At 39.9% G+C, this 25476-nt stretch overlaps 1 protein-coding gene across 1 annotated transcript in view; it reads right to left on the reverse strand.

Moving 5' to 3' along the window:
* Nucleotides 1-25476, reverse strand: part of cacna1ba (calcium channel, voltage-dependent, N type, alpha 1B subunit, a) — a 124043-nt gene that overhangs the window by 53718 nt on the left and 44849 nt on the right. Inside the window, exons 8-26 of the mRNA XM_034541093.1 lie at nt 22455-22570; nt 22269-22355; nt 19328-19411; nt 18181-18387; nt 15801-15913; nt 15558-15670; nt 15342-15473; nt 14857-14929; nt 14662-14779; nt 14447-14514; nt 11931-12037; nt 9403-9468; nt 8198-8233; nt 6595-7380; nt 5967-6130; nt 3699-3795; nt 1526-1655; nt 1359-1418; nt 801-907 (exon numbers count right to left, since the gene is read on the reverse strand). Coding sequence (XP_034396984.1) covers nt 801-907; nt 1359-1418; nt 1526-1655; nt 3699-3795; nt 5967-6130; nt 6595-7380; nt 8198-8233; nt 9403-9468; nt 11931-12037; nt 14447-14514; nt 14662-14779; nt 14857-14929; nt 15342-15473; nt 15558-15670; nt 15801-15913; nt 18181-18387; nt 19328-19411; nt 22269-22355; nt 22455-22570 — 2664 coding nt within the window. The remainder of the gene's footprint in view (nt 1-800; nt 908-1358; nt 1419-1525; nt 1656-3698; nt 3796-5966; nt 6131-6594; nt 7381-8197; nt 8234-9402; nt 9469-11930; nt 12038-14446; nt 14515-14661; nt 14780-14856; nt 14930-15341; nt 15474-15557; nt 15671-15800; nt 15914-18180; nt 18388-19327; nt 19412-22268; nt 22356-22454; nt 22571-25476) is intronic.

The following is a 25476-nucleotide window of genomic DNA, read 5'->3' on the forward strand; positions in this document are numbered from 1 at the left end:
ATGACTGAATTACAAATATAATGCAACAACTGAAGTGCACAATAAAAGCACAATGTTGATGACCATGTAATATAATTGTAGCTCTGAGTTATTATGATATCAGAAAATGTATTTAATTCTAAAAGTCGTAGAGAAAGCCAAGGAAGTACACAATAATGCCTTGGAGGACCAGATTAAATGATAACCACCAATCAGGGATACTCTAAGAACTAAAACACACTAGCAACAAGGCAAGGCTAATTTCATTGGTCAACACTACACCTGGCATTCTATTGGTGGGGAATTGTGACAGAGTTGTTGCACAATAAAAGTCCAAGAGCAGAGGAGAACACTAAGAGTAGATGTTTCCTGAGCACACAGAAGCAGCCTGAATGTGAGGAGGAGGGCTGAAGCTGGAGCTCAGGAACTCTGTGCAAGCATAGTTTGATCAGGAGAAGAGCAAATCCACGAGCAAGCAGGGTCTATTTAAGTATGAGGACAGGGTTTAGTGAAATCAATAAGTCGTCCTCTCAAACTGAAAGAACATGCTCTAGAATAAAGATAGGAAAACAGCCCCATACACTGTTCCTTTTTTTTCTAGTGAACATTTGGCAGACTGAATGCTGACGTGTTACTGCACCCCACAGTCCACATTACAGTTTTGTGTGTATATATATATATATATATATATATATATATATATATATATATATATATATATATATATATATTACACCTGACATAGCAGATTACACCACCACTCACAACCAAAACTGATCAGGTTTTAGTTATCACCAAAAGGTAGGAGTTTTTGAACTTACGAAAATGCAAAAGCCACCAGCGCCCCACTGACCACTATGAAGTCCAGAATGTTCCACAGGTCTCTGAAGTAGGCTCCAGGATGAAGCAAGAGTCCAAGGTCCACCATCTAACCCAAAGACACCATTATGTATTTTGATTTGGTATTTTCTTCATGGTACTTTGTGCTCTTTAATTCTGTGCCATTTTTATTTAACTTCCTTTGGATATATAAATATGTTATAAGGCCTGTACTCAGTGAGTCATTTTACATTTAATCACCATTAATCTATCTAAAAAAATAAGTGGAAAATAAATAAAAAGGGAGATTAATGCAGCCTTATATCCTGAGTACACCACATTGATCACAATGAGGTGAGGTCCAGGCACTCACTGCCCTCAATGTCTGTTACACATTCATCACTTAAGTACGTTCAGTAAGTACACAATATGAGTCAGCAACTTAATTCTGATCAATTGTAGTCAAATACATTGCCATTACAATTTAACTGAGCAAGAAAAGTGCAGTAAAGACAATGAAGTCATCAGTGTTTTGAATGTGTATTTTCCGACATGCTTACCTTGATCACCATTTCAAACGTGAAAACACCAGTAAAGGCGTAGTCCAGATATCTGAGCACCTGCAAAAGAGAGACACAATCAGTGCATAAAACACTCTTGTTATGAATAATATAATATTTGACTGCATGTGTTAACGTGTAAAGTTCAAGAACACTGTGTGACTCACTTTGTTGCGAGGGGCGTTTGTCGAGACAGGGTCCTCTGCGGCCAAAGCAATACTGCTCATAGCAATGACAACCAGGATGGACATCTCAAAATAACGCAGAGTCACAATGTAGTGACATAATCGCCTCACCCTGAGGAGAGAGAGGCAGCGAGAGAAACAGCAAGCAGTGGACACGATATATAACAGAGATTAGACTGTAGCAGCAGACAGAGCACACCGGTAGTCATCATACAAGTTCACATGAGAAATGCAGTTTACAATTTAATTTGCTAATGTCCCAATGGACGGGAAGAACACTGTACACAGTGACAGACTGCATCACAGAATCTGGGGAGCAATCCAATAGGAGTTGGGGGGGTATCATTGTCACAATATTTGGCGTGGAAACGTTGTAGCCATAGACAGGTGCCAAGTATCTATCTTTTATTATTTAAACCTATCAGTAACAACTGCTTTTTCAGTTTCTTCTGGTGCAGTCATTGGTAGTCAGCAGGATTGGACTCTGTAGACTGTAAAAACTTTTCAGGTCCATGATGCAACAATATGACACGTTTTTATGATGTTAGTCAGTCTGTGTGCTTGACTGACAAAACAATGTTGTGCAATAACAATGACTGAAGTGAGATGAATATAGTGAAAACAGATGTTTACTCTGCATCATTTGCAGTTGAAAAGGGTAATAAATCTCAATATATGTTATCAAACCACTCAATATATTGCAAAATGATCGTATTGTGGGGCCTGTGGTGATTCAAAAATCCACACAGAAAGCAGCCAGGGAATCCAAATCATAGGAATAGAAATCAAACTGGCTGGAAATGTTGCACAATTGCACACATATAGGGAAAGCTGTCACGAAGAACATTAGCTACAACCCTCCCAGTCATCAGTAAATTCCAATCATAATTCTCATATCAAAATGTCCATTGAAGCCCATATGATACAGATAGCTTAAAGTGTATATTCTGTTTGCTTTCTGTATTGATTTGTTTTCAGCGATAGTGATTGGGTGGATCTTTGGAGCTTTATACATTTAGAGCTTAGGAACTGTACATTTGCCATTTTGTTACACTAACACATCCTATGATGCCCATATCTATAACTGAACATATTGATTCATAATGGGTTATAATCTGCTTATAGCACAGTATAATTATAGTTTGAAACACTAATAATGTATATTGACTCATAAAGTAAAGTGCTATTTGTACATGATTATAATGCACTACGTGGCATTATAAAACGATTATCAGGTATTCCAACTATGCACATTATAATACACTATGGTATAATACACCTGAAAAAATCAGTCAGTAAATGTAAAGTAATTATAACGCATTATGAACATTTATGAGTGTTTGCAACTATAATCCTACAGTGCTATATGCAGTTTATAATGCATCATAAGTTTGTAATGTATTAGACATGGGTGTTATAGAAAGTGTGACAAAGATTTGCTCTGATGAACAAAAAGCATTGCCTGCATTGTGGACACAGCCTTCCTTTCTCCATATTTGGTATTTGGTCCTCTTACAACTTAGCTGTGTCAAAAAAATGTAGTACTAAAAAACAGAAAAGATAAAAAAAGCAGTATAAAAGTTATATGAATTTTCACATATTGTACAAAGAATAAGCCGTCAAATAAATAAATGAAGAAATACCAGGACATATGCAAAATATACAAACCCGAGAAGAATCTGGGAAAGAAACCATTATGTTAATGTCTAATTTAAATGCTAACTGGTAAGTATGAAGCAAATTTACTGTAAATATACAGGCTTGATATAAGCCACAGCATCGGGTGGAACCTATCTTTGTTGATATGTAGACAAACATACTCTAAGGTCATAAATCAAGTTATTCTCGTCAGTGGAGGAGCTAAAGCTAAAATGATCAGTGTTCCTGTTAATGTCCGACATAAAGACCAGCAACCACTGTCTACTGTGAGTGTGTTGGTATTGCTGATTGACAGTGTGTTTATGTGAAGGTCTTCTTCTATGCTGAGGACTGTAATGTAGGATTGGTAGATTCCTTGTATTATGTGATGATAAATGCATAGATATGAAATGAAAGAGCAACTATCACCCGATCTTTCCTTGGTCTATCTCCCGTAGCATGTGGGTAGTCCTTCAGGGACGTGAAGGAGTGGAAAAAGGAGGTTAAGGTGACTTACGGATTGGTTTGTCCAAAGATGAACATAGAACTGTAAGGCAGGATGGGTTTGGGTCCACTCTCATTCATGGGCATTGTCTCACAGTCAACAGTGTTCACTGAGGAGATACAATGGTTTAATTACAGCAACAGAGGCAAGGCTCATGACATTCACATGTATCTCTCAGCGGCCTCTGTCTTCACCACAAACAGTAGGTAATTTAAATCGGGACCTAATTAAATTATCGAAATGGCAGAATGAATCGTACAAGAATAACATCTGATTTATTGTCCTTGAAACACCAGTGGATAATACATTAAATCCTTCTTCCTCCACCTCTGCAAGGCAATGTATATTACCATAAAATAATCTTCCCCGTAACCATTTAACCAAAGTCTGGCTGTCTAACTGGTTGTAAAAATATAAGGTACCCGAAAATGTGTCACCTTAAAATTAGTTTTAAGGTAACATATGGGACACATGAGTGGAGAATTTTACATTTCCAGTCATCTCAGACATCTTTAACTCTGTGGTTTCTCATTTCCTGTCAGTAACCTACCTAATTTTACATAAAGATTGTATTCTAACAACATTACTCATTAATATTAGTTGATCTTTTGTAGTAGACATTACGACACTCATCATTGATTTACTTAGTAAAGTGTTGGCACAGACTCTGACTCAACAACTAGAACAGATCTTGGTGGTGTGTGTGCACTGCAGAAGAGTAAGTTGACCTTCCCAAGACTAACAAGCAAACACTGCACCTCTGTATCCCTGTAACCATCTATATCCTTGTACAACTGTACCCATGTATCCCTATACACATGTAACCCTGTATCCCTGTAACCATGTACTGCTATATCCTTGTACAACTGTACCCATGTATCCCTATACACATGTAACACTGTATCCATGTAACCATGTACTGCTATATCCTTGTACAACTGTACCATGTATCCCTATACACATGTAACCCTGTATCCCTGTAACCATGTACTGCTATATCCTTGTACAACTGTACCCATGTATCCCTATACACATGTAACCCTGTATCCCTGTAACCATGTACTGCTATATCCTTGTACAACTGTACCCATGTATCCCTATACACATGTAACACTGTATCCATGTAACCATGTACTGCTATATCCTTGTACAACTGTACCATGTATCCCTATACACATGTAACCCTGTATCCCTGTAACCATGGACTCCTATATCCTTGTAAAACTGTACCCATGTATCCCTGTACACATGTAACCCTGTATCCCTGAAACCATGTACTGCTATATCCTTGTAAAACTGTACCCATGTATCCCTGTACACATGTAACCCTGTATCCCTGTAACCATGTACTGCTATATCCTTGTAAAACTGTACACATGTAACCCTGTATCCCTGTACACCTTGTGGCAAACCAGGGGAAAAGCGGAGCAGACAGAGCACAGGGGGCGGATCCCCAAACTCAGGTTGGGGGAGGTAATCGAGGGCGTCTACTTCCCAGTGCAGGTGCTGCAGCCACTCGACACATGGCATTGGTCACACCTGCAGCCTATCAGGTTATTAGAGGCAGCATATATTATCTGCACTGGGAAGCAGCAGGAGAGACAGACTGGGCAGGAGATGACAAGGATCTCCTGAACCTCTGGAGAGGAGCCACTTTGGACAGGAGGTAACCAAGCTCACTCACCCCTCTGCTGTGCCCACAAAGGACCAAGGAACCGGCTCACACCAGACGTGAGACCGAAGGCCAAAGACCCCCGACCGGGAGGAATCTTTTGTTGACGTTTGACCACATCCCTTTTTCACCCTATCCTATTTATTAAAGGACACTTTTTGTTAATCTACCACTGTCTCTGAATAGCCTGGTTTTGTTCTGAATCTTGCCCCCGGGTTGCCACAACCTTGTTGCCACTAACCCTGTATCTCTGCTTGAAGGCGTAGTTAGTTTAGATTTGTGTCACTTTCTTTCCTTTTCAGCTTCATGTCTTAGTAACATCTAACTTCTAAAATATATAATTGTTGGTCTCCTGGAGTGATCATGACTGATAATCAGATTTCACCATGCATCGGGGCCCATGCTCATTTACAAAAATGGACTGCAGGTGTAAAGGGCACATGTTCAAACATCTCATCTGTTTATGAAGTTCCTCACGTGGTTTTTTTCATAAAAAGTAATATCTCCTTCGTACTTGGTTTAACTTTATGTTGCTATGAAAAAAGACCTAATGACTGTTTTGCAAGTCAAATTATGAGTGCATCCTCTAGGCCTCTGTTGGTACTGACTTTGTATGAAGGGAGTGTCTCCAGGTGGGGAGGTTTGGCCAGTTCTTTTGATGTTCCTGTGGTTGTCTGAGTCTTCTAGTTGGGCAGGAGGCCAGCTCGCTCCCCCAGAGCCCTGCTGGGGAGAGAAGGCGAGGCACTCCCCCTCTAAGTCACCGAACCTGTCCCTGAACAGAGATAAATATACTGAACATTCTCAAATAGTATCTCATACTGATGGCCTGGGGGGTAAACAATGAAAGTGTTACTTGCTAGTACTATCAGGGGCATTCAATTTGACTTCAAAAAGGAAGGCTGATGAATATGGCTTAACACTTACAGACCAGTAGAACCACTATTTAAAACTGCAGGGTCACTGAATTCGTTGAGCTCTTTTAGTAACAATTTCTATTTTATTTCTATCCTTCCAAAAGACAAGGGTAGTCCAAAACGATGAGTACAATGATGTGCTGTCTGTTTTGGATTTGTTCTTAGAGTCAAACAGTGAATCCAAAATACACAGCAAAATATGTGACAGCAAATTACTTATACATAGCAGAATATATAACGTAATTTCTCTTTTGTTTCATGAAACATACACATGTGCATATTAAATCAAAGAGAGAATGAATGTAGTAGTTGTGATTTTTACCTGTTACTTTGGGTCTTCTTTCTTTCGTTGGACTCCTCTCCTTCAACTGATTGGCCCCTGGATCCATGAGTCCGATGTCTCCTCCTTTTTCCAGTGGCTCCACTATCTCCTCTGGAAGGTCGATCTCCATCTTTGTTAGACGAACGTCCATCTTTTTGGCGGGATCTTCGCTCGGCCCTGCCTCCACTGGTAACTGTCCCGCTGCCTCCTCTGGATTGCCGGTGTGAATGATGATGCCGATGCTCTCTCTCGCTCGTGACTCCTCCACCTCCGCTGTCATCCACTGAGCTCTGATTGTTATGTCTCCTGCCTCCCTCTCGGCTGCGGGACCTCTTGCTTTTCTCCTCTTTCCCCCGGCTGCCTTCGTGGTCTTTGGAGTGGCTGTGATGGACATGATGGCCCCCGCCCTTACTGGTGCCACTATTATCATTCGTCTCCTGTCTCGCTCTGGCCCGGTTTCTGTCTCTGTCTCGGTGGCGGTGGTGGTGGCGAGGCACAGGAGGAGGAGGGTCAGTGGCAGTCATCGCTGCCTCTGGCATGCAAGGCTTGTGATGGTGGTGCTGGTGACCAGCAAACACAGACCCTTCGTGAGGCTGAACAACCAGCGGCCGGTCAAGGTGGGTTTTCATGTCGGGCCGGATGTGGAGAGCCGAGGACAGGCGGAGACGATCCTCAAGCTCCAGCTCACTGTAGAGGACCTCGCAGCTCGACTGGTTCTGCCTCCTCAGCTGGTTGGCCCTCTGCTCCCATACCGACATTGTCTTCATCGACCTTTGCTGCTCCTTACTAGGGGAGTGTTAAAGAACCAGACAAACCAAAACTACTGAGAATCATATTACCATATAAAATCATACTCTTTGATGTCAGCGAGACAATTTTGTCACAACAGTTGGTCATTTCTACAAAGTGAATAAGCATTTCCAATGGATACGATGGCAGGCATGACACATTCATTATGTATGTACTTTATACATCATGGCACATACTACCAGTAGTATATTTCATTTCAGGATGGCACACATAGTTCCTACATGCTGAATGACTTACAGTATGAACAAGGTGCAATGGAGCTTCCAACGCAACAAAACTCTTGGTCCACTGGGCCCATGGTCTATTCAGCATGGCCACATGACCATGCTTTGACCGCATGGTCTGTGTGTATTACAGTACTTTGAAATGGGTGAACGCATGCTCTTTTGATAGTGTCTGGAGAAAAACCGTGCAGTTCTCTTCACAGTGGGACATACATCTTTCAATGCCATCTCTTTATGATAGAAGTTAATCTGTTCACTAAACTTTCCCCACATATGCATACTTTGTACTCACAATCTAAATGTGTAAACTTAAACAACCAGCATACTGCACTACCCTCTTTAAGAACTCCTGCTAAGAGGTGGATGGACATTATGGGGCTGGACTCACTTAATGAACACAAAAGCTCCTACCATGGTGTCCATGAAAAGAAATAAGGGAAGCTGTGTTTTATGCACATGGTTTATTCATCTTAATGTTATGAGTGTAAATAATGAGATCATGATTAAGTATATTTTTAAGCACTTGATTATCATCATGGACCACCTTGCTAGCAGGCGGTTGGGTTTACCTCAGGTAGTGATGGACTGGGGTGCAGACATAACTCCTACAAAACACAAAAAGGGAGCAACAAACAGAGGGAGAGAAGAAACTTCAAAAAGACAGAAAGAGGTTACAGAAACAGAGGGGACAAATAAGCTTCAGAAAAAGAAATATGCAAAAATTCAAAAGAAAAAATGTTGCTGAGAAGAAGCAGGGAAAAAATGGGGACAGGAGACAAAAATGTTTGGTTTTCATAGCATTTCTTTCAATGTGTCACTACTACACATAGTGGGACGGGTGCTTCTCAGAGAATTATCTATTCTAAATATTCTTCATGGTTATTCAAGTAACCTCAAGCTGTTTTTCATAGCTTTTCTTTTTATATTTCACTACATATAACTAAAGAAACAGTGTGTGTCTATTTTCCAATTTACAGGCGACATTAGTGTCTCTATGTACCTGACATCTGCACTCCAGAGCATCCATTTACCCAATCTTTCTACAAAGTAAATTACAACAATGTGCCCGAATGCTTTATAATAAGAGAATGGTGATGTGTGAGGTGATGCGTGATCTGATCTCAGACTTGGAAGGTAAATACTCCCTTGCTTGCTGGCAACAAAGTTGTGCATATTACAGAAATTATAGCAGCCTCTTAAAGTAATTTATTAATCAATTTTGAATGTGGCATGGTAAAGTGTAAAGCACCCGGTACTTTTAATATTGTTACTACCTATTCTTCATGGTTATTAAGTGAGTATCGCTTCTTTTCGTTTTTTCTTGCATGATGAGGAAGAAGGCTCAACAACTGCTGTGTCCAACTACAAAGTCAGTAAGCATCTGTCATTGCTTCCACTAAGCAGTTGTGGTCTTCATCTGCACAAGACGAGCCCAAAGCTGACACGGAAGTATTAACGTACAATGCATATATTTACAACCAGCTTGGAAAAATGAATCACAACTGAAAACCTACATAATCAATACATACAGTGAAACTATGATATCTACAGGAGAGGTGCAATTACTGCACAGAAAAAAAACAGAAGATGTGGATCACAAACAGTCAAATACCACAATCACTGGCACGGACATTGAATGGAAATATTGAAACACTCGCAAAACTTTATCAGAAGGTGTGATCACAGAGGATCTGTCATGTTGTTTTGGACAACTTATACAGAATAATGACGTGATGACAGCAGAGACAGGGTTAGACAGAAGAAGAACACTCACAGTGAGTTAACGCTGCAGATGGATGAGCCGCTAGAGTGCGCGTTACCTCGACTGCGTGTTAGAAAACTGCACATGCACAAAACAAAAATGGGGGAGAGGGAACATCATATAGGAGGAAGTCAGAAAAACAGACAGACCATCGTCTCTCTTTCCTTTAGTGTCCCATCACAATTGAATACAATGGACAGTCAAAGCTCAGAAATAAGACAAAGATAAGACAAGACTGAGCCTGAACCAAGAAGGAAATGTCACGCAAATGGACCGTCAGGGAAACGTTGACTGTCAAGATGACAGTTAGTTCATTTTTATGCTAACATGAACACAATATATACCATTCAATTTCAGGATATTTGTAAAGGTAGAGCTGCTCTGGAAACAACAATTTGACTACATATTGAGGTCAGTGAAATCTAATGTTGCTGCTGCTAGTAATGTACTGATGAGACATCAGGTGTTCTTGGTATGTTCTGATTCAAAACTGTTTTATGTAATTACTTTATAGTTTAACTGACGGCAAAATGGCCTGCCGTTTTTCTGTGAATTCTTTGATCTAAGTTAATTTAACTGGTTTAAATGGGCCAGAACTTACTTCAACTTTCAAAACCAGTTGTCTAGTAGCTCTTGCATTAGGTTTTGGATTAGGTCAAAACAAACCTCGCTGAAGAGGTTCATGAGAGGTTTTGGGAACTTACAGGCAGCTAATTAAGCCAAAATCACAACACTGACATATGTATTACCTTAGCATTGTGATAGTGAACATGTTATCAGTTTCCTATTGACACATTCAGCAAACAACATGATCATTCATTTTGAATAGGGTTTGTGACCACATGAAGTATATAAGTTCCATATTCACTCTCCATTTGGCTTAATTTTTGGCTCCACCAGTTCAAGAAATACCTTTCTAATACCTTTCTCTGAAGCTGCTAAATGCTCAACTATGTCCACCGGCTAGTTGCTATGTGTCTTTCTGCTATTTGCTACTGAGCAAGTAGTGAACAGTCTGAGCCTTTTTACTGAAAACAGCTGCCTGCTGCTGCTGGAAGAAACGTTGCTGAAAGTGGAATTTGTGCAGAGTCGAGTAGTAATTCTCTGTGATTCTGTCACAACAAGCGATCCCATTGACATTTCACATGGTCATTTGATCTATTGTTTGTATACAAATATTGATTAGTGCAACTTTAAAGACCAGAATGAAAGACGTTAAATTCACTACCATTATATGAATTGTCTCTTGACCCAATTTCCCTGTTTCACTGTCTGAGAAAACCGAAATGCACACTCACTACATGAATGTGTTTGTGTGAATGAGTGAATGTTGACATCTGTATCATAACAGTGTACAGCCCTGAGTGGTTAGAAGACTAAAAATACTTTCCTACCTCACCACAGAGGGTAGCTACCATGTGCTCCAAAGTCTTCTTGACGCTGCTCGCTGAGAAGCACTGCCACCAATATGTTTATTAATGCCTCCAGAACAACTCTTGTGTTTTTTCTGACACAAACTCTATGTATACAAATAAGCCTTAACATGCATAATAACACAGTTTGTATACAGAATAGTATTTTCAGAAGGATGGTAAAGAAGAGTTAACAACAATGTACTGTAGATTGTTCTTTACATTTTATGTTATTTCTATAAAGAAGATTACAAACTATATACAAATATAAATTGAATCCCAGGTAACTAGAATATATATATATATATATATATATATATATATATATATATATATATATATATATATACTGTATATATAATATGATAATTAATATTCTATATATATATATATATATATAAATGTGTGTAGTAAGTCCATAATTAGCCTTGTAAATGATGTAAACAGCTGTCTTTTTTTGTTAAATATTTGTCCATCCTAGTTAATGTCAATGCTGGCGTTTTAAGAGTAACATATCTATCACTCTATTTGTGAGTAGTATTCTGATGTAATGTTTCTTCAACATGATGCTTTGTTTCAACAAGAGCTCGTCAACATCACATTTAAGAATGACACCAAAGGTCGGTCCTGTGGGAAAACAACCCAAGAGCTAAATCAAACAGAGACCATACATGAAAGTATCAATGAATAAACACTGTTGTTTATGTTTGTGTGAATAGAGACAGAGAAACAGGGTTTTATAGAAAATAAACAGGAAAAATGAGAAGTATGCAGTGACACATATTTAAGCCATCAGAAGAATGTAAATGGTCTAAGCTATAGCTGTGGAGTGTTCCTTGTGTGTGTTGCTATATTGAAGTACTGAATTAGTATGTGCAGAGCTATTTTGTATCTTGCCTTTCTTTTATATTTGTTGTAGGCTAGGGTTAAAGGTTTGTAATTCAAACCCAACAAATGATTTGGGCACTGAATAAAAGGGCAGGATAGAGGGATTTACTGCACAGTGTGTGCATTATGCAGCAATAGTCTTTAGTATGGGCAGTACACCAAAGCTGTACAACAAAGGGACCGGGAATCCTGTCTTCTGTGTGAGAGAGACAGAACTAACATTAGAAGAGGTTGACTTACGCTGTGATGGAAATGTTAGTGGCTGACATGGGGCTGACCTCCTTTACCTCCTTGGCCTTCTGGAGTGCAAGCTTCTTATTGATGGCCTCCTCTTGCTCTTCTTCATCCTAAACAGTACGTGGAAAAACAAACACACACGCACGCACACACATATACACAAACATGCACACACACACACGCACACATACATACATATACACAAACATGCACACACACACACGCACACACATACAGTATACACACACACATACATGCATACATAAAGTACACACACACACACATACATAGGTACGTACATAAAGTACATACATACATATATATAATACAGAATTAGATAAAGTACATACACACACACACATACATACACACATAAAGTGCATACATACACACATACATAAAGTACATACACACATACATACATACATACATACAAACATAAAGTACATACACACACATACATACAGTATACACACACACATACATACATACATACATACATGCATACATAAAGTACACACTCATACATAAAGTACATACACACACATACATATATACAATACATAATTACATAAAGTACATACACACATACATACAAACATAAAGTACATACACACATAAAGTACATACATAAAGTACACACACACACACACACAGCAAACATACATACATACACAGGATGAAGATCATGAAGACCTTCATCTGCAGCAGAGTTGGTTGCTTTCATCTTGTCAGTAACACCATCAATACAGATTGCCCAGTAGATATGAGCAAGAAGGGGAGTTCAGCCGTTGAGTGGACACTTAACAAGCATGGAGACTACCAAAAAGGGTACACAGCTGAACTTGTTTTGGTGATCCACCAGTCAATCACTTTCACATATACACTCTTGTAAATTCTCATATTTATCCACATGGCATCACACTTGCACCTTAATGTTTACATATAGAAACTTGCACATCCTTTTTTTTTAAACAGGCTGAGAGAGGGCTTCAGTTCTTCTTTTACTGCTTTATTGTTTGAAATTAATTCAGTATAATGTTCATTTCTACAGCACTAATTCCAGAGTTATATTCACCACTCTGCTGCTGTAATTTTCTCTTCACTGATTATTTTTGCATTCACTAATTCTTTCAACTCACTTCCACATCCATGTGTTGAATTGCTATTTAGCTACTATCAGTGAAACTCAACATGTCCTGCAAAGATGTTTCACATGAAAAGCTTGTCAGCAACTCAATGGGCATATTGTCCTCCTCTCCTGGTAGTCTTTTAAGTGAAATTTAACAGTATTTCTGTTAAAGAAGATACAATGATGCAATTAGCGTGGAAATGTACATTATACTGAATTATTGTGAGTTATCGTAGTACAGGTAATTCAGAGGTGTTTTCCCAGCCTTTACTAGCAACCAGTTTTTGTTTCTGTGAACTGAGACTTTGTCATCGCCTAAAGAGCACTAATAGAGATCAAAGTAACTGTATTAGTTATGACTCACAAGGATTTGTAACTGGACAAAACATGTAAACACAATTGAAGCTGGATTAATTAATACAAATGGAACAACTATGAAGGAATTCAAAAACATAGTGGATAACAGGCTTCAGTGGCGAGTTAAGAACTGCCAATTATCTTACCAGTTCATTATGAGAGTTACTGACCTGGCATCACATCAGTCATACTACAACAGCCCCATCCTCCAAAGTGGACAGTAATACCAAACCACACTTACACACAGAGTGAATGCTTCGACGAAAGCATCAACACTTCACCTTTTTTAACCATGCCATACACAAAGGCACCAAAAGTACAAACACATGTTCTGCTTTTGCACTTTTGTAAGTTCTGCTTTTGCACACTGTTGCTGACATTAGACACACACCTTCAAGAGTGAAATATCTTGCAATCATTTGGAAAACACTTCAAAATGCCAAACATGTGGATGAGGAGATGTGTCCAGACTGTGTCCCTATTGTGTTGTTACTATCATTATTTCTGATTTTGTGGGTTCACAGTAACATATTAAATGGATTTCTCTACTGTAATTCTACTTTTCTTTTCTTTCTAAAAAAGTACAATGCTACTTTTCTTCTTTTTCTGAAGTCGTTGTGTACTGTACTGGAACTATCTTTCACAGATGAAAAGGAGGAAATTAAAAACAAAGTACCAAAGACAGCAGTTTGTTGTTTCTTTTACGGAATAATTCAAATAATGCATGTGTGTTTAATTTTGTTGCAAAAAGGACATTTTGAAAAAGGATTGTTGGATTTGGATTGCAGAGTTTAATTTTGACAAATAAGTGAAATATTTCTCTCCAAGTGTAGTGTCTTATTTGGCTTGTGTGTATAGTTTTGACTCAATGAGCCAAATTCCACAACAATTGTGTAAGCAATCGCAAAAAGTAGAGAGGTCAAGTACTTTTACTGATGGCTGTGGTGGGTAAGACAGTATTTCTGGCTCTATCTCTTCCTGTAATCAGCCACAAAGCCAGAGTGTCTCAAGCCATAAAGAAATACTCTACCTTAGTGAGTTCCTGGGCATTTGCGAGGTTATCAACAGCGATGGCCAAGAATACGTTGAGAAGCGTGTCTGGTTATTTGTGGTCTAAGGAAAAGATCAGATAATTGATAAAAACAGAACTGCAGCTGTTCTTTAAATCCATCATTTTGATGACTTATTTTCATGCTGTGACCAGGCTGCCTGCCAGCCACAATGGTGATAGTGATTGCAGGATACAGTTTCCAAAGAGAGTCAGAACAATGAAATAAATGGAGGAGAACATTCCCCTGCGAACACCCCCCTGGGATTCGATCCCATGGTACATGACTGCATTCCAGTCCTCCCCAGTTAGGATCTGCAGGGGAGACACAGGCTCAGAGGCTTCTGAGTACAAGCAGAGCAGGCAAAAAGCATGATTGAGTTGACCTTTACCTGGAACACGGTGAGAATCGCTGCTGGGAATGTGTCAAAGTTGGTTGTCGGCGTTTCGTCTTCAAAATTAAATCTGCAGGGAGGAATTGCATGTAATCAAGCTTTAAAGCCACAACACAGTCACAGCCCCTCCTCCACCTGCAGGAGGACGGAGTAGCGTATTGTCTTCTCCATTAGGCTGCAGCACAATTTATGCCAATTACATCCGAGTGGACAGCTTTTCTTTAGTCTGGATCTCATTAAAAGACATCTACAGAGGTAGAACACTGCATTTGTTTCAGCAGCCTGTGTAATATGTTTTTATTTCCTTATGATTCATTTGGAAATATTCTTCCTACCTTTTAGACCCTTTCATTATCCTTGGCTTAAACTGTTTACTTTTGCTACATCAATGTTTCTACAATACATATTAGTTTTCATCGATCTCATCGTTACCTAAAAAATGCGCAATTTATGTGAAGCAGCAGAATAAATAAATTACTCACTGGCCACCAAACAGCTGCATGCCCAGAAGAGCAAAGACCACAATGAAGAGGAAGAGGAGGAACAGCAGGCTGATGATAGACTTCATGGAGTTGAGAAGAGATACGACCAAGTTCCTCAAAGAGTTCCAGTACCTACACACACAGACATTTGAATATATTCAGCAATATTCTGGCCTAACCAGTGTCCCACACATGCAGACAATTCTGATGACTCACTTTGTGACTTTGAAGATCCTAAGCAGCCTCAGAGCCCGCAGGACACTGATTCCAAATGAGGCCCCGGGTTTGATGGCAGCCCAGATCACCTCAAAAATACTGCCAATGATCACCTGCAAACACAGTTTCCAAATATTGTACTATTCTGGCCATAATCCCAGGCATTTTTTCTGAAACATCTGTGCTCTATGCATGCTTACACTTTAAAAGTGATTGAACTCCCAGCTGAACAGGACGACTCACCCCAAAGTCAAAACAGTTGAATGATGAGTGGAAGTAGTTCTGGGGTCCGAGGCCGTACATTTTTATGGACATCTCTGCCAGAAACAGGCCCAGGAAGACAAACTCTGCTAGATCTGTCCAGGGACAATAAGGACACACACAGATCAATGCCCCAGGTTTAAAAGGGCCTCTCGGCTCATTTCTACTATTCAATAGAGCAGCTACTGCTGCCTGTTCAGCTGTGCCCACAGCAAATAAGACATAGAAAGGAAATAATGCTGTACACTGCCATGTGTGTGAGGTGTATGCTGTGAAATGTACAATAATACTTGTGTGATATATGTTTGTACATCTGTCTCTGCTGTTCCTATGTAAAGCAGGACACCAGTGTTTGTATCTGCCTGCGCAGAGTAGAACATTAACAGGAATTAAAGAAAGCAGGTGCAATCAATATCAGTATGCAGGCAAGGTTACCTTACAGTGACTTGAAGTATTTCATTCTAGTTAGGAAATCTAAACGTTTTAACAAGTGAATGATGAGCTGAGGGACTGCATTTGGAACCTTAAACCTCCAGCACCGCCTTGGTACTGTTAGGGTAACTTGTCCCCACCATAGTAGAGCTTGTGCAGAATAAACCGATTAGCACTTCAGTGGCACTTGAATGGCACTTACTTATGGTATTTTTGTAGTTTTGTCTTTCTTGAAGAAATGTTAATTTCTTTGATTCTTATTGTTCTGAATTTGTACTCATGGTTGAATGCACTTATTGTAAGTCGCTTTGGATAAAAGTGTCAGCTAAATGACATGTAATGTAATGTAATGCAGTCCAATTATGCTTGCTTTGGTTTCATATCCTTACAAACTGCATCACGGTTTGGTATGGGAACTGCTCTGCTTCAGACCGCAAACTACGCATCACCAGTACTTCACTCCCTGACATTGAGTCCATCCACCTCAAGCGCTGCCTGCGGAGGGCTAGCAGCATCATCGGGCACCCCTCACACCCCAGCCACAGACTGTTTGCCCTCCTTCCCTCGGGAAGGCGCTACAGGAACCTCTGCCTGGAAAAACTGCCCAACGCATCACCGGTACTTCACTCCCTGACATTGAGTCCATCCACCTCAAGCGCTGCCTGCGGAGGGCTAGCAGCATCATCAGGGACCCCTCACACCACAGCCACAGACTGTTTGTCCTCCTTCCCTCTGTGAGGCGCTACAGGAACCTCCGTTTCAGGACCAGCAAGCGGTCAACACACTCAACTCTGCACCACGTTGACAGCCCCAATTCTCCCCACCCCCCGCCATTATCGCCAACCTCTCCCCACATCACACTTGCACCTTAATGTTTACATATAGAAACTTGCACCTTCACTTTACTGTTTATACTTACTGTTTATATATATACTTTTTTTTGTCTATATAATGCTCTCTTTGCACTGCTCTGGGTAGATGCTAACCAACATTTCGTTGCCTCAGTACCTGTACTTAATAAAGTTGAATCTGAATCTGATATCAACCCGAGTTCTTTTATATTTTGTGGTGCCAGGAATACCATATCTGTGCACAATCCAATATTAAGTAACCACCACATTTTTTAAAAGAAGCTGAAATTATGGCTGATATCAAATGTGTATGCTTGTCGTATGGGTTCAAATGTATGTGGTTGATTTATTTATTCATAGCTTTATTTTTATGATGAGGTTATAGGTATTAATTGCGTTGGTTTGTTGGTAGCCTGATGTCACCTGGGCTTTTTTTTGCATCAAGGCCCAAAAAGTCTTAGACTTTATTTTGTTATCCTTAAAATCTTTTTGTTTGTCAAATAAACAAGACACACATGGTTTTCTAGCATAGCGTGACGAAAATCATTCTGAATTTAAATATAATGTAAAATAAAGAAAATAAATAGATGTTTGGCCACTCCATTTAACAAATGGCTATAATTTAAACAAGCTAATAAATCTGTGATTGAAACAAATGTATTTTCATATGATATAATCTTGATATATTGTTGTTTGTTGGACATTGTGATATTCTGTTGACAAAACACTTGTTTACTGTATTTTGTATGGCCAGCACTAATTTGCTATCATGGTCTCCTCCTACTGTCACATAGTGCCATCCTAAAATGATATTGTTGCAATTTCACTTGGTACATTAGCCATCATACTGGTCATTCCAGGTCAAGTAAGGTTGTAGTGTAAAAACCCCAAGTGTATTGAATTGAGCAATGATGTGTTTCATTGATTACGAATTTAACTTTTTCAAGCGCGTCATCTGTAGAGGGCCTTTACAGCTCATTGACTGCAGTTCACTTTTACTGCTGGATGCTGAATATATTAACTAATATATTAACCCCTCCTCACCTCATCACTATTAATAAACTACTGCAGAAACTCACAGAGTGCAAAGGTCAGCCACTCAGGCTGGTCATAGTGTACGATGGCTACACACAACGTGTTGAGGCCAACCAGACACAGCACAGTCCAGTAGAAGCTCTGGGATTTGACCAGACGGCGGATTGTGAAGCGCATCCTCTTCTCTTTCCTCCTGAAGTAAGACGAGCTCTCGTTCTTGCTCTTCAAGCTGGCCCGGGCGAACGGCGACCCTGGGGGGGCAGTAGGAGCAAAACATACACAATGCACTAAAGTTACCATGTCTTGAACTGAGTTGGTCTTTCAAGATCAAGAGTGTACATGAACATGAGAACCAACTGTAGAGCAATGTGCTTGTCAGTTTGAAGTTGGCACTGCAGTACAGTCCAGCCTGTATCCTATAGAGCACAGTAGAAATTATGAACTAAAAGGACAATATATAATTAACTTGTTCATAGTCTTATGAGCTTTATCTGCCAAGTAGCAAAGTGAAGCTTTTTAGATCACAAAAAAGCAGAACATGTGTTTGTACTTTTTAGATAACCCTTATATAACTTAAATTAAGCTCAACTTTTAAATTTGGACTGGATACAAACGAGAAGGAGAAAAGAATGTTCTATTAGAGTTTAATTACTAGCACAGGAAGACTGGTGGGCTCCTCATCTCCTGATCTATTTTAATCCATTCAGGTGACTCATACTGAATCACCTGAAAAGACATGCTAACTCACTCTATGTTAAACATATTCTATTACCCACGGTTTCCTAGTTTTATAATCAACATCAAATGAAGATTTGTATTTGTCAATGTAAGTTAGGTCCTGCACTAATGCAGTGAAGACAAATGTAAAGGGAGAGAGAGAATCTGTGGTTATATTTATTAATTGCTGGATTTCAAATACATTTAAATGCGAAGAAGAAATCACTCTCTAGCCATGCAGCTGCATTTAAGACACTTTAGTGCTGTTTTTCATGAACACAGTGAAACGTGTGTTTAGGGAATGGGTGCAATCATGGATTGCACCCATTGAAGTTGATCGTTTTATAGCAGGGACAATCATTCACAGAGCAACACATCCGCCGAGCTGCCTGCAGTGTGAACTCGCTGTTTGAGTTGTCTTCAACATAGAGTGCCAAGATATTTGGAAGGTTGTATCTCAGGTTTCGTCCTCACCAACAGATGAGATGTCAGTGAAGTGGTCCTCCCCTTCCTCTGCATTGATGAGGTCATTTTTACTCTTCTTGGCTCTTTTCAGCACTGTGAGTACAATATAGTAGAAATCAATCACACAATCAGGCAACTTTTCTGATTTAACTCTTGAAGTTCAATAATGTGGATTCTCTCAAAATTCCTCATTTATTCTGCATGAGGAACTTGTAATAACTAGTTTCCCACTGTAGCAGTCAAGTTCCATATCTGACCTGTTCACTTTATTTGTTTTATATTAATTTATTTAACTGTGACACTATTCGTGTTGAATGAATCCTGTGTTGTTAGATTCTAATATACCAGTTCTCAAAACAAAATGCTTTGCAGAGGTTAAATCAAGTGAAATTTTGTGAGGTAAAAAATAAGCTTTAGTGAGGTAAAGAGAGTGATAAAAGGGAAGCTATGATGTTTTAAATAAAGTAAAGGTCTAATGAGTAAGTCTGTATCTCTGTATCATCTGATGTATCCTGTATGTATAGTATGGACCATAACACAACAAGGTACCTGGTGTTTATATTTTCACAGGGATCCTGAGCTTTGAACTGAATATGTCAAATTGGGCACTGGGAGCTGTTATAGATATGTGATGCTACTAATTTATTTTGTTTGTTATTACTTGCAACCGTACATATCTTGTCAAGATGCAACAAATAGACGCCTCCAATGCAGCTTACGTATGTGTACCAGATATAAAGTATACCTGCTGCTATAATAAAGTATAGGGAGAGTAAGAGAAGAGCTTGGTGATGCGCCTTTGCACTCACGCTTGACTCTAATCAGCCTGATACCCACAATTACAGAGGCTTTTGATTAACGCAGTGTGGCCTGGTTAAGAGGAGAATGCACACACACACACACACACACACACACACACACACACAGACACACACCAACAATGCTAGTGGAAATAATCTGTATCAGAAACATACTGCTGACTCAGTAGAAGCTGCTGGAAGGTATAACAGCCTTAAATGACACCAATAAATGACTGTATTGTCAAACTGTTTAGTGGTGTTGGGTAGTTATTTTGATAGAAAATAATTTCTAGAATCACTGATTTTCTGCAGTCTAACTGGTTGATTACGACACAATTACTTTTGTTTGGCCCATGACTCCTTATATTTTTCTGTAATTGGCCCATGATCCTTTTGGCCACCAATGGACTTCAGAGGGGGACCTGAAGAGATGTCTCACCTGTCTACATCCCTTGCTTATGCTGTGGTTGCCGGCTGATAGACCCTTTTCACAGCAGACATTTTTCCTTGTTAACATCAGTATAATCACAGATGGAACAATCAAGAATAGTGATGGTTGCGATCCATTTAAGCGGTCCAGTTCCAGGGCAGAGAATTGTTCACGTGACATGGCTTACTAGAACTCTTTAGGGGCCAATGGGTAAGATGTAGCCAAGTTTTATTTTAAACATTAAACAAATGAACTGACATCATCACCAGGATGTGAGAGGTTACAGTGTTGACGTTACATCAAAGAAAGATATATCTAGTCAAAGAGCATGCCAACCAGCTAGCCCAGGCCCATCCTCATAGTGTCATCATAGTGTAGTCCTGGCAACGGGGACGCTGGCGAAACTTAACGCCGCTCCGTCTAGGACTGTTTTTATTTGGTTTTTTTCTACCTTTTTTACAATTTAACATTCATTTAAATTATTAAAAATGTTATTTAACAGTGTAGCCATTCTTCTGACTTAATTATTCTGCAAATCTTGGATTATTTTTTATTTTGTGATTGCCGTTGGCTCCTGCTCTCCACCACTGCGATCTGGTCAACTGGCGTTGGCTGGCTAGCCGACAGTCTCTTGCTGGGCGGCGGCTACCAACGAGCCAGCCGACTCCCTGCTGGATGCTCTCCACTGCTGCCGCCTGGACAATCCTGGACAACTGGCGTTGGCTGGTTAGCCGACAGTCTCTTGCTGGCTGGCCGACGGTCTCTTGCTGGCCGGCGGCTGCGGGCGAGCCGGCCGACTCCCTGCTCCATGCTGTTGCTCTGAGGCTGGTCGCCTCTCAGCAGTCCTGGTTCTCCGGTGGTCCGGTCCGTGGTTGGCGATTGCATCCTCCCTGGCTGGCATGGTTCTGCAGTGTTCCACCTCGCAGCTCCTTGGGCTCAACAGCTTCTCTGCTCCTCCGTTCGTCTCGGCCATCGGGGCGCTCGGACTCCTTCGTCGGCCCCGTTGCATCCACAGAGCCTCCCGCGGAGGGTTTGTTTGCTCCTGGCCTGATCGCCCCACGCTTTCCATCCCCTCCCTCTGGTCGGCCGAGCGCATCGCTGCAGCTCGTCATCACAACAACAGTCCCCAAGAGCGAGATGGTCGCAACGAAATTAGGAACTGTTACAGCTCCCCCACCACCCTCTACTCTTCCTGCTGACTCCACTCCCCAAAACCGGACTGGTACACTCCAAGATGTCGTCCTTTTATGCAGTTCTTTGGTTCCCCTATTTTAGTTTCTCTGTTCTGCTTTATTTTCTATTTTTAATTTTCTATTCCTCTATTGTGTTCATTGCCTATATGGCATTATCTCCTTTGCCTCATGTATTTTCTGAAATGTTTACTTGTATTGATGTTATGTTTTTACCTTGCTTCTATGTAGAGCACTTTGTAAACCCTGTTTTTAAAGGTGCTATATAAATAAATGTATTATTATTATTATTATTATCCTGTCCTGTAATACCACTAGTGACGCAGAAGTAAAGGCAGGAAGAAACAAAGGCTTTGAAAATTACGAAGTAGAAAACAAATATACCTTAACAGAGCAACTATCTGTCACATTATCAGCTCAAAGCAAAGTGACACAACCCCTGTTAGTCTTACATCATTGGTTTTGCCTTCTATAGATGTTGCACATCGTTTTCTATCGTCAAGATTGATTCTGGAGATGGCAGTTCTCACCAGAGTTGTTGTGTTTCCTTTTGTACCACGCTCCATCCAGAGATTTCTCCTCTGCGTTCTTGTCTTCCTCCGCCAGCATTACCTCCTCTGCAACACAAATACCACACTTTAATTCCCAGTCATAATCTGATCATATTTATTTCAACATCAATTACAGCAAATACTTTTGATTCAAATGTTTCTGACCTGCTTTGCAGATCCACTCCAGGTACCCAGTTAACTCTCTTTCTATCTGCTGTTGTCTGCGAAGCTTCAGGAATTCTTGCCTCTTCTCCACCCGCTCTCTCTCCTTGGCAAACTCCCTGTAGAACACACACACACACACACACAACATGTATTGGATCTGACAAGCCAACACAGACCCTGAAGCAGTCAGTATCCTCATCAATGTTATTGTGGAATGGAACTCACAACAGGATGCTGTCAGATGTTGTGACTCAACAAAAACAAAGGACATGGAAACATTTGGCCCAGAAATGGATAATCAGTTATTCCCCCAACAAAAGAGTTTCAGGAATACTAATGCTGTCACATGCGTATGTGCAGATGAGTGGCATTATCACATAACAATAAATTGACAAGATTGTTTGGAAAATTTAAATATTGATAAAAGAGATATCCGCACACTGTATTTCTTTGTTCTATTTTTGTTTTCAGGTTCTTGCTTTTCTTTTACATCTGGATATGTCTGATTAATGATGGCTCAAGCCCCATTTACCATGTGAGGTAACATCCTCATTTTGTCAGTCATTTTTGTATTCCATAGAAAGTATGGATTTCACCACAGCACTCCAGCACATAGAAACTACAATCCCCAAGAGGCGGAGGTTCTACCACCAGGATAGGTCTTGCTTCATTTCCTGTCCGCTTTCTAATATCACTGATAAAGACATTGAGATAACACAAATAGAAGCATTTATTATTTCTGTAAATGTACCATAGTAACTGTTATTCTAAAATATTATCTGGTGAAGGCCACATATTGATTTGTAGGTCTCAAAAAGCTTGGGCTTGACTTGAGACTTACTTGACTCAAGATGTGCAATAAGTTCTATCCATTCTGGTCGAAACTTTAATACATGTAAATATGAATATTTTGTTAGTGATGAGCTTTGGGACCAAAGTATGAAAATAATAGCCATGTTGTAATAAACCAGAATGATACTTTTAACAGGCTGAGGTTTGACAGAGGTGCATGGCAGACAACAGTGACACATGGGTCATATTCTAACTCCAGTGTCTGTGTGTGTTATGAAGCAACCTTTAATGTTCCTTGTTTAAGTCACACAGCCACAGAGTATACAGAACCCAACAGCTACACTATACACAATAAGCTACACTATAACAAAATACACTTACAGAGAAAATGATTATTTAAGTTAAACACTGATTGTGGTATTAAATGTTATCCTTATTCAAGCCAATAGCATTTTCGGCACTGATGAATGCAAAGGAGACAGAGAGAGGAAGACAAACTACTGAAGAGCTCCCCCCCTCTGCTGTGTGTCTCCCACACAGCAGATTGGGAGCTCTAGTCTGCATTGCAGTGGCTGTCTGCATTCCTGAGTGTGTGTGTGTGTGTGTTTGTAAAAGTGCCAGTGTATCAAAATTTCATACATATCTACATATCTTTCTCCCTTTAATGTGTGTGCAGTGCATCCATGTGTTCACTTTGGTTTTTGGTTTGGTGTACAGTGTGTGTGGTGTGCATGTGTGTGTAGTGGTGTGTGAGCGGTGTTTAGTGTGTATGTGTGTTATTTATGCGTTTGTGGTATGCATGTGTGTGTGTCTTATGCCTGTGTGTGGTATGCGTATATGTGTGTGCGTGCATATGTGAGTTTGATGTGTGTGAGCATATGTGTGTGTTTGGTGAGTGTGTGTGAATGTGATTTCCCAGCGTTGTAGCAGCTTACAGCTACACTTTCACACTGGGTCAAGCACATTCATACTAATACATAAGCCAACTGGAGAACAAACATAAACATTCCTCAAAAAGATGCTTTACTGCACTTTTGTTGGAAGACATATTTTTATCATCAAACCAAACTGCATTGCATAGTTAAAACACAGTGCATATTTATACTGTGTATACAACATATTTAACCATGTGCATATGTAATATGGATCCTATTTAAATTGTGCCACGACAAACACACAGTATGGGTCTTGGGCGCACGGACAATGCATGTAGCTCACCTGCTATTTTGGTACATGTACGTATGTGTATCAGGTCGAAGAGCAAAAGGTCTGGGTGAAGGTGAATATAGATCAGATGAAACCACTGAACAATCACAGTGACATGACAACAACAACTCAACAAATGAAATGATGTTGTTGTCAAGCGGCATGTCAAGCGGCATGTGGGAACACACAGCACCACATCTGCAGCCAGAGGCAAATGGTGTGGGCTTTTCAACACTTAATTAGTACAGTGAAGAAAACATTTTAAATAAAAGTTTGTTTAATCACTGAACATTTGGAATTAACAATATAGAAACACCTGTACTAAATTAAATATTACATATATGCCACTTTTAATGTATATATGTGGTCCTTACTGTTAACCCAGGGGTGGACAATCATTGTTTCTGGACTAGAAAAAAACCCATGTGCCAGTGTACAAAGAGTAGAACTGATGTTTAGGGCCATAGTGTCTTCTAACATTATATTATTTCATCACTTCTTTTGCAGATAATGCAAAACACAAAAAGTACAAATTTGACCTTGTGTACTTTTGGAGTTTGGACTTGGGAGTCCAGACTCCAAAGGACACAGGACGGTCTTTCTGCAATTGGAACAGCAGCTTACTTGATGATGTCACCACCTCAGCTGTTCTTGCTCATGAGTTTATTCCAATTATTCACTGTAAAGTATTTTTACATCCATCCATCCATCCATTTCCAATACCGCTTATCCTCATTAGGGTCGCGGGGGCTCTGGAGCCTATCCCAGCTGACATAGTATTTTTACAGTCAAACAAAATATGAGAACCCTGCTTTTTTCCTTTACCTTTAAAATATAATCATTTTATTTTGAATTGTGTGTGTGTGTATATATATATACAGTGAATATGGAAAGTATTCATTCCCCTTTACATTTTCCACTCTTTGTTTCATTGCAGCCATTTGCTAATGGTTCCTGATCAGTTCACACAGCCTTCTATACATTTCCACATTTATGAAGAGGTGTCATGACACTACCACTTCCA

The sequence above is a fragment of the Cyclopterus lumpus genome, chromosome 9, assembly GCF_009769545.1.
Source record: "Cyclopterus lumpus isolate fCycLum1 chromosome 9, fCycLum1.pri, whole genome shotgun sequence".
Lineage (NCBI taxonomy): Eukaryota > Metazoa > Chordata > Actinopteri > Perciformes > Cyclopteridae > Cyclopterus > Cyclopterus lumpus.